This window comes from Danio rerio, chromosome 7 (assembly GCF_052040795.2).
Source record: "Danio rerio strain M-AB ecotype USA chromosome 7, GRCz13ab, whole genome shotgun sequence".
NCBI lineage: Eukaryota > Metazoa > Chordata > Actinopteri > Cypriniformes > Danionidae > Danio > Danio rerio.
In genome coordinates, this window is record NC_141027.1 from 986,698 (window position 1) to 999,883 (window position 13,186).

General features: G+C 39.0%; 2 protein-coding genes across 6 annotated transcripts in view; both read right to left on the reverse strand.

Moving 5' to 3' along the window:
* Window positions 1–13,186, reverse strand: part of alpk1 (alpha kinase 1) — an 859,869-nt gene that overhangs the window by 332,859 nt on the left and 513,824 nt on the right. The window lies entirely within an intron of this gene.
* LOC101886393 (mitogen-activated protein kinase kinase kinase 11) overlaps window positions 6,940–13,186 on the reverse strand; it is a 59,478-nt gene continuing 53,231 nt past the window's right edge. Inside the window, exons 11-13 of one of the 5 annotated variants that reach the window (XM_087260233.1) lie at window positions 11,013–12,732; window positions 10,053–10,887; window positions 6,940–9,919 (exon numbers count right to left, since the gene is read on the reverse strand). In XM_087260233.1, the coding sequence (XP_087116359.1) occupies window positions 12,158–12,732 (575 nt within the window). In that variant the 3' untranslated portion in view covers window positions 6,940–9,919; window positions 10,053–10,887; window positions 11,013–12,157. Of the gene's footprint in view, window positions 9,936–10,052; window positions 12,733–13,186 lie in introns of those variants that run through there. The other 4 variants (XM_087260231.1, XM_087260234.1, XM_087260232.1 and 1 more) reach the window with 4 other exon arrangements.

The following is a 13,186-nucleotide window of genomic DNA, read 5'->3' on the forward strand; positions in this document are numbered from 1 at the left end:
AAAACACAGAGTATTTATAGTCATTCAGCTGAAACACACACAGGCTTCATTCACATGCTGATCAAAGAAGCTCTCGCTGTCATGTTTAGATGACCGTGTTTCAGCAGTCACTCATTTTGATTATTGTATACTTCATTTGTTGACTAATCTGTTGAATCAACTAACAAAAAAATCTAGACTTCAAGCCAGTCATGAGGGTCTAATTAAATTAATTAATGCATCATTTGAAAGCAGAATTAATAATCTTTCCATTGATGTGTGGACAATATTTGCTGCTGACGACTGTGAAATATTCATTTATATGAGCAATATCACGAGTAGCAGTGCCATATGGCTGTATATCAGCACTGGTGGGAGGTGTGTGTTGGCTTAGTGTCCCACCAGTGCTGATATACAGCCATATGGCACTGCTACTCGTGTGATATTGTGTTTATACAACAGTTTGACGGCATAATCGTGTGTATAAAAAGAAAATCAAACACCGAGTCTAAAAACCCTGTATGAGGAACTACTTTCTTCCGCCGTTCATTCCCATCTGCAGCTGATGTCAGAACAGTAGAAGCCGTTGCTCATTCCCCAACATCACTGTAGAGCTATAGTGTTTGAATGATTCTCTAGCGTAATGTCTGAAGTGATGACAAATCAGCTGACGCTGCCCGCATTTTAGGATTATAAGGCTGAACAGCAGGAAATGCCATCAGTCTACAGAGATTTCCCAGTGTTTCTCTGCTGCAATCAAGAGATCACAATCATTAACCCTGAAAAAGCCAAAGCAAAGCAAACACTAGCAGATTACTGTGGTATAAATACAGCACTACAGCATACACAAGACAGAGATCGACTGAGAATGTCACTTACCTGTTTAATAATGATTTGATCAGCTGTAGTTTGAAATTACACAGTTTTTCCTCCTCTAAAGGCTTATTTTGCGATCTTGTCGCCATCTTGTGGATGGTGCTGTATCTCTGAAATGTTAAATAATTAAAATAGGCACTATCCTTATAAATAAACTGCAGAGCTGCATTTTAAACAACTACAATCTCACCTAAAAAAGCCTCAAGAGTACATGATGTTGTCCAAGAGCTGCAATATTAGTCAACTGTAGTGAGTTTATTGATCTGCTGTCACTCTGTGTGGGCGGAGGAATACACGAGGGTGAAGAGGCTGTACGAGTGCTGATATTCCAGAATGAAGAAAAGGTTCAGTTCTGTCCCTGCTGAAAAATCCAGCTTAAACCAGCCTAGGCTGGTTGGCTGGTCGACCAGGCTGGTTTTAGAGGGGTTTAAAGCTGCAGATCCCCTGATGAATTATTAAATGCACAGCTAAAATGCTTCTCTTTCTCAGAGTTTCTGTCTTGTTTCTTGAGCAAATATCTGCAAACTCTTAAATCAAGGAGCATTTCTAGACCAGCAGATATCAGCTCAGTCAGAATGAGGAGAGGTTTCCCTCAAACATGTGAGCAGATCTTCCTCCGTTGGCAGATTACTCCGCTTGTTTTATGGGAAAACTCTCTTCTTTTTGACTCGGAAACAAGACCATTTCTTCTGCTTGTCTAGAAATGCTTCTCTATTTAGGAGTTTGTAGATTTTTAACTAGTACGACAGAAATATGCATATTAAAATCTCTTTATGCATATTCAAATGAGGCACAAACGAGTGTCTCTTTAAGCTCAATCACGCTAATAATGCAGAGCAGCGAAACGCTTTCACTAAACCAAAGACTAAAGCTGGAGTTGTCGCATGATGTGGAAGAAAAGCAGTTTTGTGTCATATATGAACATAATCATGCGGAAAATAACTGCAACTATTAATCAAACACTAAGTTATTAGAAAGTGAAATGGTGCCTGTTCTGTGCACATTTTATGCTAAATGCTAATTGTACTGTCATTTTAACGGTTCATTTTTAAAAGTGCAGATACGGGGAAAGTAAGCAATAGCTGATTTAGTTTGCCGTTCAGATCAAGGTTATAATAGTTTTGGATTTTTCATTAGTTTTAGTTTCTGCTTGGTTTTGACTTTTTATTTTCAAAGTACTGATGGGTCGTTCATGAACCATTCTTTCATTTTGAACGAATCTTCAGTATGACTCGGGAACTACGAGTCCTCTCAGGAAGTGATTCGTTCATCCGCGCGTGCGCACATTTGTGCAGGTAGTATAGTTCATTTCAAGTCTTCATCACATTGGCAGAAGCCAATCATACGCGTTTAGAGCCGGAAAAAGAATTGATCTGTTCATCTCTCGAGTCCTCGGGTTTGAGTCACTCTGTCACGTGATGAACGAATGATCATGGCTCCTATCTGCTCAGACTGTGCATTGATTAAGATTATATGTGTCTGTCAGTGTAACGTGAATGAACCCCTGACATTTGAAGACATGAAGAGCTGAGCTGAGCAAACAGACGACAATACCTTCATAGACAAAAGAGCAGGTCAACATTGAGTTATTATTTCTCCTTCTTATAGTATTCTAGTTATGACTTATTTGTCGTGTGATCAACCTTTTGGGCTAGTTGTAGATGTGTTTGGAAGGTATTCGTTACATTTTAATAATATTTTGGCAAATTGAACCAAATGGACGAAATGACTCGAAAAAAGATTCGTTCATCTTAATGAACAAGACTCAAAGATCCGAGTCAGTAAAATGATCCGAACTTCCTAACAGTATTTTCGAATTCAGTTAGTTTTAATTAGTTTCAGAGGCAGATTTACTAGTTTTTATTAGTTTCTTTATTTTAAAAATGTCTGTTTTAGTTTATTTTTTATTAGTTTTAGTTTCAGTTTTTTTTCTAAATAAGGATATTTGTTAGGTACAATATACAAAATCATCAGAATAAATATTGTATAATAAAAACTCAGTCTTACATTTTTTTAAATCTGTATTTAGAGGACACATGACCACTATCATCTGCCCATCCTCAAATTCAAATACAGCAGCCCACAAGACAGCAGCCTTAAGTAGTGTATGTGTGCAAGGCTGCTCTGATTAGATAGACAGTAGTGATGGGAAGTTCAGGTCTTTAACGTGGATGTTTGGACTTTATTTTAAAATTATTTAGTCAACAATAGTAATTTCAGTTAGTTAAACATCCCCATGATCTGAAAAATGTCTTACAGTAAACTTTTACAGCCCAACTGAATCCTGCTTCACTTATTTAAACTCCATTACGATTCTGTTATGAAATAAACTTGCGTTTTCCTCCAGATCCTCTCATTAAGCCCTCGGTTTACCTGCGCTGCAGTTTCTAAGTTTAGTTCAGTCACAGCAGACTGTCATGTGCTGTTTGTTCTACCCACTGTGCCACCGTGACGGCCTAATGTCTGTAATGCTGAATTTATTAATGTACAATGATCAGAATCAATCTAAAGACATGTTTAAATAACACATCTTATAAAGACATTTTCAGCAGATGGTTTAGACACCGCTTTTCTTGCTGTAACTAGTTTCAAAAATAGCAGTGGAAGTGTTGATGAACTGAGTCACAGCATGTGTGCGAACTATTCTAATTGTTAATGTAGCTTACCACACCCACTGGAAAATACTATACTATAGTAAGGCTCAAGAGCACTCCATTACTAAAGTACTTGAATTATTTCTAGTCACTATGGTAACACAGTCACTACAGTGATTAATCTCCTTTTATTCACTTCAGGTATTGATCTTCTGTGGTGATTCTACAGTTGCTATGGTAACACATTCACTACAGTGATTGATCTTCTGTGGTGATTCTACAGTTGCTATGGTAACACAACAACTACAGTAATTGATCTGTTGTGGTGATTCTACAGTTGCTATGGTAACACATTCACTACAGTGATTGATCTGCTGTGGTGATTGTTTTACACTACAGGGGTAAGTTTTTGTTGTTGTTGTTGTTGTATTTTTGTTTCTATATTTTTATCCTGAGTTAAAGATGTGGTGAATCTTCAGAAGTCTTTTCCCCTGCGATATAAAGCTGAAATGCGATGCTCAACATGTGGTTTTAAATAATAATAGTAGCAATCATTCCAATAAGCATCATCTCTGCTCATCAGAGATCTGGGAAATGAAGTAGTGATATCAGAAGCGGAAGATGAAATATGATGTTAAACAGGAGACGAGGAGACAGAAATTAGTGTGAGGAGACAGAACAAAACTTCATTAGAGGAGAAGATTGAAGATCCAAACGTCTGCAGATGTGTTACACAACACACACACACACACACAGGCTCTTCTCTTTCTGTTTCCATGGCAACAGGATTCTTTATGGTGTGTGTGTGTGTGTGTGTGTGTGTGTGTGTGTGTGTGTGTGTGTGAGAGAGAGAGAGAGAAAGTAAACAAACACTATTATATTCAAACTCCTCCTAATGCAGATGTCAGCTCTGGCTGTGATGAGCTTCAGACTCTGCAGATGGTCCATTTGCACAAATATATGCAAGCAAATAAACCTGTTGTTGTTCTCCTACTAACTCAGACATGCTCTAATATGCTGTTGGGGGTTTTATTTTGGGTTGTTGGTTTGGTAAGACATTGAGATTTTTTCTTGTTTTTAGCAGTAATTTTATTGTTTTTAGCAGTAATTTTATACAACCTTAAAAATAAAAAAACATTTATAAAAGACAACTTAAAAATACACTTGAAACACTATTTGATAAATATATGCGTATATTTATTACATGTGCTACAGTTTGGATTCCAGATGATTAGAAAATAAACCTCATCAGTGACTGTCTTGAGTGTTCTTCTGCACTGTAAATACTATAAATAGATATTTGTTACACTACTATTATTTACAATTTGATATAGATTATATGTAGCACTTTAATGTTTTAGGTTTGTTTGAATGAAAAGCTGCTATTTACAATTAAATGTTTTTTTCTGTTATCAGAAAATTTCTAAATAAAAACATTGAAATGTGAAAATACGTCTAAATATTATTTTGAAGTGTTTCTTAGACTAAATAAACTAACATAAAGTAATATGTTTTGGAAATAGTTCAAAAGTGTAGTTTCTGTAATCTATTACTTAAGATAAGGCTTTTGTTTTAATTTTTATTCACAAAAAGTCCAGGCGTTTTTTTATATAAAATGTCAATTGGAGACTCCAAATGGACACCAAATGAGAAAGTGCCACAAATGTTCATCTGAAATACTTTTATCTTGTGTGGTTTTGTAGGCAGAACAGTGTTGAATAGATATGCATTTATGCATTATGTAATTTTGACTCATTTGGTTACCAGGTGTCCAGTTGGAGTTTCCAAGTGGCTTTTTAGAAAGGACGCCTGTCCTTTTTTTTTTTTTCATAAAAGCTTACAGAAGCTACATTTTTGGGAGTATCATCATGAAATTTGAATCAAAACATAGTCAGACATTCAGCTCTATATTTCTGGTGTTTCCATGCCATTATCATGATAGTCACATTAATTTTTCCTCTAATAAATTTCATTGACACTAATCGCAATTCACTTTCACCTATATTTTAACATGTTTTACTCTGTTTCTTTACTACTTTGGCTAGTTTGGCATCCAAGGGTAACAATAACTCAATGTCTAGTTTCAAACAAAACCAGACTTGTGAACATAGACCACAGGGTTCAAGAGCTACAGACATTTATATTTGGGTAAGTCGTTTTCTGGAAAATGCTCAAAATGAGGTGCAGGTTATAGGGTTAAAATCTACTTCATAATTTTGTAATTGAAGTAATTATACATGTTAATAAATGTTACTTTAATAAATATTAATTAGGGGCTTATATGCTGCTTAAATTGCTACATCATCACTAAAAGAATTAAAAGTAAAATAAAAATGTACAAAAAGTATAAATTGTAAATGTGACGATATAATAATATTTAAACATGTAAACTGTCTATTTAAAAAAGCTCTCCAGTCAGATTGAGAATCGTTTCATTCAGCGAATCACAGAGGGCCAATATAAGGTTAAGCCCCACCTCTGAAGCTGAAGCAGCCAATCAGCAAAGAGCTGAATATTAATGAGGGTGACCCAGCGCTCAGTCAGAATCATCAGCACATCTGTAGGACTCTAAAACTAATATTGTTATTAATCAGGCGGATTCAAAGCAAAGTTCATTTAAAATATTAATAAATGCAAATGTTTGGGGTACAGGATCTGCTGTACAGTGGCACTGGAGGATCTGTTCCTGGAGTGTGTGTGAGAGAGAAAGAGAGAGAGTAAATGTACCTGCGGTGTCCATGGAAACAGCTGTTTACAGATTCATATTTATAAGCTGAATGAGCGGAGCCTCAGATCAGATGCGCACGCGCACACACACACACACACACACACACACACACACACACACACACACACACACACACACACTCATCCAGCACCAGTGTGCAGCATCCACCTGGATGAGGCGACGTCATTTTGCGCCAGACCACAGCAGCTGATTGGTGGAGAGGAGACAGAGTGATGAAGCCAATAACAATATGGGGATGTTAGGAGGCCATGATGGACAGAGGCCAGTGGGCAGATTTGGTCAGGATGCCGGGGTGAAACCCCTATTCTTTTACCAAGGACATCCTGGGATTATTAATGAGCACAGAGAGTCAGGAGCTCACTTTAACAGCTCATCTGAAAGACGGCGCTCACTGAGCAGTATAGAGTCCCCTTCACTATACTGGGGCATTAGGACTCACACAGACCACAGGTTGAGCGCCCCCTGCTGGCCTCACTAACCTAGATTCCCCATGTGCTCTCCCATCCAGACACTGACCAGCCTCAGCCCTGCTCAGCTTCAGTGTTGCGACGATGTGACAGTTGCAGTGAGCTGCTGCCATCCTGAAGTAAACCCCGCCCCCTACTCAATATTCATTTGGAAGTCATACTGAGATAAAAGTTTGGCAACTTCCTGTTTGTGTTGACGCTTGTGTTCCCCCCCCCCCCCCCCAAAACAAATAGAATGAAGCTGTGGTAAACAGTGAGTAAAGTGCACACGCTGTTAGAGTTGTGTTAAACTTTATTTGGTCTCGCTCCATTTTGCAGTATATCTTGACTCATTTTTAAAGTTCCACAGGTTAAAACCCTTTACAATTAGCAAAATAAACATTCAGACGCACTTTAAACACACACACACAGTCTATCTCTTTCTGTCTCACACACACACACAGTGATGAAGTGATTAGGCCCAGCCCAAGAGAGATCACAACATCACACACACAGCAATTAAAAGGGCTTTACACACACACACACACACACACACACACACACACTTACACAGAGTATATATATATATATATATATCCAAATAAGCTTAACATAAAGCAGGAATGGTCATCAGAACTCCATCCCCCAGAGTTCCCGGCGGCAGAGGAAGAGGAGGAGCAAACGCCATGTGCATCTCCAAGTGTTTTGGTTCAAAGAAATCAAACAAAAAACAAACAAAACAACGACAATAAAAGGGGAACACAAACACAACCAGAGTTCTGCTGTTGATCAGTCAACGCTCTCGCTTGAGTCCTGACACCAGCCTGAAGCTTTGACAGTATTTGAAGGCACACAGAGATTTGTCCCTTTGCAGCACCCATACCTCCAGTGAAGAACACTAACATAATCTAATGGAGCGTCCTGAAGTGGACTGTGTCTCTGAATCCAGTGTGTGAAGGCCTCAGTAATAAATATGAAGAGCTACATCATCATCATCATCATACAGTAGGACGCAGGAGGTTGTGTGTTTATGACATGATAAACACTCTCCATCATCTGTGCTGACCACCGCTATCAGTGCTGTTTGACCGGCTCGTCATGAAGCGCTACAGACACACATTTTCACCATACTACTAGCTTATGGTGAATTCTGACTGAACACTTTCTTTCTTTTTATTTTAAGTGTACATCGTCGCAGATTGGGAACAGATTTGTGAGAATAAAAAAGTTGTTTATTGCGATTATTATTGCGAAGTTTGAACTAAGAAATGTGAAATTTAAAGTCAGAATTGTTTGATTATTAGAATTGCGATGCTGACAGAGTCGTGAGTCACGATTGTGTCGATTCAAAAAAATAAAATAGTCATTCCAATAGCAAATTTAGAGAAATAATAGCAAAATTCCCACAAAACAAAACATGAATTGCAGAACTGAGATGAAATTCGCAATTCAGAAGTAAAAATCAAGACAGTGAGATTGTCGGATTTGTGTTATTAAAGTTTGCAGGTGTATTGTGCATTTATTGCGCGGTAAAACTATGAAATTAAAATATGATCAGAATCGCAGCAATCTCACAACGCTGACTGAATCGTGAGTTCATCTCCTGTCAATTGTGAAATAGTAAAAATATTAACGTTCACAAAATTTCCAGTCTAAAATTACTTTTAAAAGTTTTGCAAAAACTTGCATTTCAGCGAAAAAGAGCAAAATTAGTCTGATTTCTGTTTATAAACATTTGCAAGTGTATTGCGATTTTTATTGCGAAGTTAATTGCAAGGTATAAACTAACAAATGTGAAACAAAATGTCTAAATTGTAGGATTATGAGTCGCAACGGTCTCACAATGCTGACTGAATCGTAAAATAACATTTAGTCAATTGTGAAATTTTCACTATCAAAACGTTAAAATAGTAACGCAACTATCGCACAGTTATGAGGTCAGACTGAACTGCACGTTAGAAAAAAAAAATCAGAAAAAGAAAAGTTAATATTGTCAAATTTTTGTATTTACACTTGCAAAACCATTGCGATTATTATTGCAAAGTTAATTCCGAGGTATAAACCAAGGAAATTATAACTCAAAATTGTACAATTATGAGAACTGCGACTCTCACAATGCTGACTGAATTATGAAAAACTATTGCATAATTAATAAACACAAACTTGCAGATTGTCAGATTTGTGTATATTAAATCAGCAGGTATATTATGATCATTATTGCGATGTTTATTCCGAGGTATGAAAGAAATGTGAAATTAAAATGTTAGAATCGCTGAATGGTGAGTTCATTTCTTGTCAAATGTAAAATAGTAAAAATGTTCACAGAATTTCGAACTTCTAAAATCTGGTTGAAGTGTATTACGATTTTCATTGTGAAGTTAATTGCAAGTTATGAACTAAGAAATGTGAAATAAAATATCTACATTTTAGGAATGCTGACTGAATCATGGGCTAACATTTTGTCAATTGTTAAATTTTCCCCGTAACGCAACTATCGCACAGTTATGACGATTCAGACTGAACTGCAGGTTCAAATCTTTTTTTAAAGTATACATTGTTGCGAAATATAAAAAAAAGTCAACATTGTATATAAACATTTGCAACATTATTACAATTATTGAAAAGTTAAATCAGAGGTATAAACGGTGAAATTATAACTCAAAATTGTAAAACTATTAGAATCGCACCATCTCACAATGCTGACTGAATTAAAGTTTCTCATTTTCACTAAACTTTGAAAGACTAAAATTGTAAAAAAAAATTGCATAATAAATAAATACAGACCTTTTCATTTCAGGTTGTTGAATTTGTGTCTAGAAACATTTGCAAGTTTATCAGAGTTGCGAGGAATAAACTAAAGCTCACGTCAGCACGCTGTCAGGTCGTCATGGTTACAGAAGCGCTTCTTCACTGTGAATTTGTTAAAGTAGTAACGACACCTATCGCATGTTGTTATGGATTCTGACTGAGCTGCAGATAAAATCAGCATTTTTACTAGTATTCATTGCTGTGAAATGTGTTAGTTACGAGAAACAAAGAAAATGTGTGCATAGAAACATTCGCAAGTTTATATTTGCCAGGAATAAACCAAAAAACTAAACTCTGACTTGCTCATACGGTTCATTACCTGATGATGCTACTTCTCACTGCTGAAAATAATCATTTACTGCTGTTTAAATTGAACTTTTTAATATATCCCATATGAGAATTAACATTTACCGCCAATTTTCAAGAAAATTGTGTGTGTGCGTGCGTCTAATAGAGGCCCTCAGTTCCTGGAGGGCCGCAGCTCTACACAGTTTAGTTCTAACCCTAAATAAACACAGCTGATAACACTAATTCAGTCCTTCAGGCTTGATCGGGACCTGCAGGTGAGTAAACTGTGCAGAGCTGCGGCCCTCCAGGAACGGAGTTTAACACCCCTGCTATAGGGGACGGTATGAAGCTGACTGAGCGTCCAGCAGGGGGAGACAGAGTACAACACACACACACACATACATACACACTCGCTCAGTGTTTGTGTTCTCACGATTCATTCACTAGTGACGCAGCAGAAAGACTGAAGCTCTTAAAGGGCCAGTTCACCCTAAAATGAACATTTTCCTCCATTATCATTCTGAGGAGCACTGAGGAAAGCAGACAATCACATCCAAAGCAGGACCACAGAACTGTTTAACCAGTGATCCTCAGAATATCTTTAACCTTCAGCGGAAGAAAGAAACTCACACAGGGCTGAATCAAAATGAGGACGTGAACTGTGCCTTTAAGACCTTTAGTTTTCAGAAATAATTGTCCAAAATTAAGCAAATTCATGCTTAAATCAACAAAACATCATCTACCTTTTACAGCACACATTATGCAAGACTATAGTTTTCTATTGCTATTTACATTATTCATAAGCCATAAGCACTCATTCTGCTGCTTGACTGACCAATCTTTACACATTTGCAGACACTGTTAATCACATTTCCTGAGAGAAATGGACATATTTAATCTCAAACCCTATAAAAAACCCTTATATTAATCATAAATGTTCGTATTTTTGAGCGTTTTTATCATAAATAAAGTGTGTTACACCCATTAAGAGTTTTACTCCTAACAGTTCTAAAAACTTTAGCTTTAATACGATGTCCAGGTTATATTTATACATGTATAATCACTCTCCTCAGCATATCTGCTCCATAAACACATGGGGAACCTTTAAACAAGGGGTCACCAATCTCGGTCCTGGAGGGCCGGTGCCCTGCAGGGTTTATCTCCAGCTTGCCTCAACACACCTGCCTGGATGATTCAAGTATACCTAGTAAGAGCTTGATCAGCTTGTTCAGGTGTGTTTGATTCGGGTTGGAGCTCAAATCTGCAGGACACCGGCCCTCCAGGAACAAGTTTGGTGACCCCCGGTTTAACTAGTTAATAGTTTGCCAGTTTTACTGTGATTATAAGGCCAGACTGAGTATCTCTACACAGACAGCTGACTGACTGAAAATGATTGAAGATCTACAGCACAATATTTCAGTCATTATACAGCCTAACATTCAGTTTCTGAGATGTAAGACTTTATAAGAGCCCACAGATAAATAATAGGGTATTTTTGAGTTTTGCCAATGAAAATAACTCGCAGGTCTTTTTTTCCTTTTATTAATATTATTATTATTATTTAATTCTATATGTGTAATATATTGTGTAATAGTGAGTTCTGGCCATGTCATGGTTGTCCAACATAAATGTCCCTGAAGCAGGATGAAGTACAAACTCATGTGTGCATCTCAGAGCAACATTTCCTGAATGAATCAGTTTCTGAACGAATCAATTGAGTCAAATGATTCAATTAAACATCCCTCACGAATCATTGCTTCATTTCAAAATGAATCGGTAGAATGAATGAATCATTACGCAAAACTACTGCTTAAATATATTCCTACAATATCACACTCATTTTGTTTACACAAGTGCCGTTTAAAGATTCATCGGGACTACTGCGTACAAGATAAAGTTTGATTTACATGATATGTGTGTGTGTGTGTGTACTGTATATTATGCATGTATGAATGCACATATATAATGTTAAGAGATGTTGTTAAAAGTTTTGACTCACAGAAGCACTGATAATCAGGTGTGCGTATGTGCGTGTGTTGTATATAAGTATTATTGGCTCAATAGATGGAAGGTGTGTTTGTGTTCACAAACAGCAGTGGTCAGCACAGATCCATCAACGCGCACACACACACACACACACACACACACATCCTGCTCTTCTTTGGCACAGTATTGTGTTCTCGTGCACACACACACACCATAGACTCTGAGACCCCCTGATCAGCCAATCAGAGGGCAGGACAGGAGTCACATGACTGCACAAAACACACCGCGGTAAATAAACAAGTTTTATAACAAGTTGTTGGCTGTAGCAGGTTTTTGCTGTGTGTGTGTGTGTATTACCAGCGGTGGCGGAGAGGGTTTGGGTGTGTGTATTACCCGCGGTGTGTGTATCATCAGCGTTGTGTGTGTTTGATTCAGAAGCGGTCGTTTGGCAGTGGTGCTGCGGATCTGAATGCGCTCAGGCTGCGGGGTGGCTGCAGTCTCTCTCTGCTGTCCGGCGGGCGGGACACACTGACCCAGCTGAGCTCCAGCAGCGGGGGGGCAGGCGGCTGCAGTGGCGCCCCCCGCAGGCTCAGGCTGGGGCTGACGTTAGCGGAGCAGGGGGCCGAGCGCGAGGTGGGGAACGGCGGGCAGAAGGGGTCAAACCCTTGCTCCGCTGCTGCCGCTGGCTCCAGCTGCAGGGCAAAAGGGTCGCAGTCAGGGGAGGGGAACAGGGCGCCGCTGGAGAATGGGTTGGTGGGCGAGGGCCGTGTGCCCAGCAGAGGGCTGGCGGGGCCGCTGGAGCCTCGGGGTCGCTCTGCAGACATGCCCGCAGACACAAAGCTCCAGGGGTCAATGCGGGGCCGGTTGGGTGAGGGCCGCGGACGGGGGATGATGTTGACCTCTAGACGGCGGGTTTTGGGGCTCCAGAGGCGAGGGTCCGGGTACAGGGCGAACGGCAGTGGGCTCTTCTGATCCAGTGTGTCCTGACACAGAGGAAGATCCAGCACTGCAGAGAAACACACACACACACACACACACACACATTTATAAATGCATACAACAGAGGAGGTGTGATGGCTGCATGTGAGCAGCTGGTGGTTAATCTTCACTGATCTTCAGTTCAGCAGTAGAGCAGAGTGTGAAGGGTTCATCAGCAGAGGAACAGCACAGCTCTGCTTCATATATTGCAATACACACAACATTATGGGGACATAGAGTTCAGAAGAGGACAGAGTGTTGGTGCACATCTCGCTGGCACATCTGTGACCAAGACAGCAAGTGTGTGAGGATCAGGAGCCGTGGTGTCCAGAGTAATGTCAGCTAACCACCAAGAAGAAGAACCACAGCTGGGATCATCCATCATCATCCCATGTAGTTCAGTAAAGAACCTTGGGGTGATTCTGGATGATCAGTTGTCCTTCAAAGAGCACAATGCTAACACGGCTGATCAGGCAGATTTG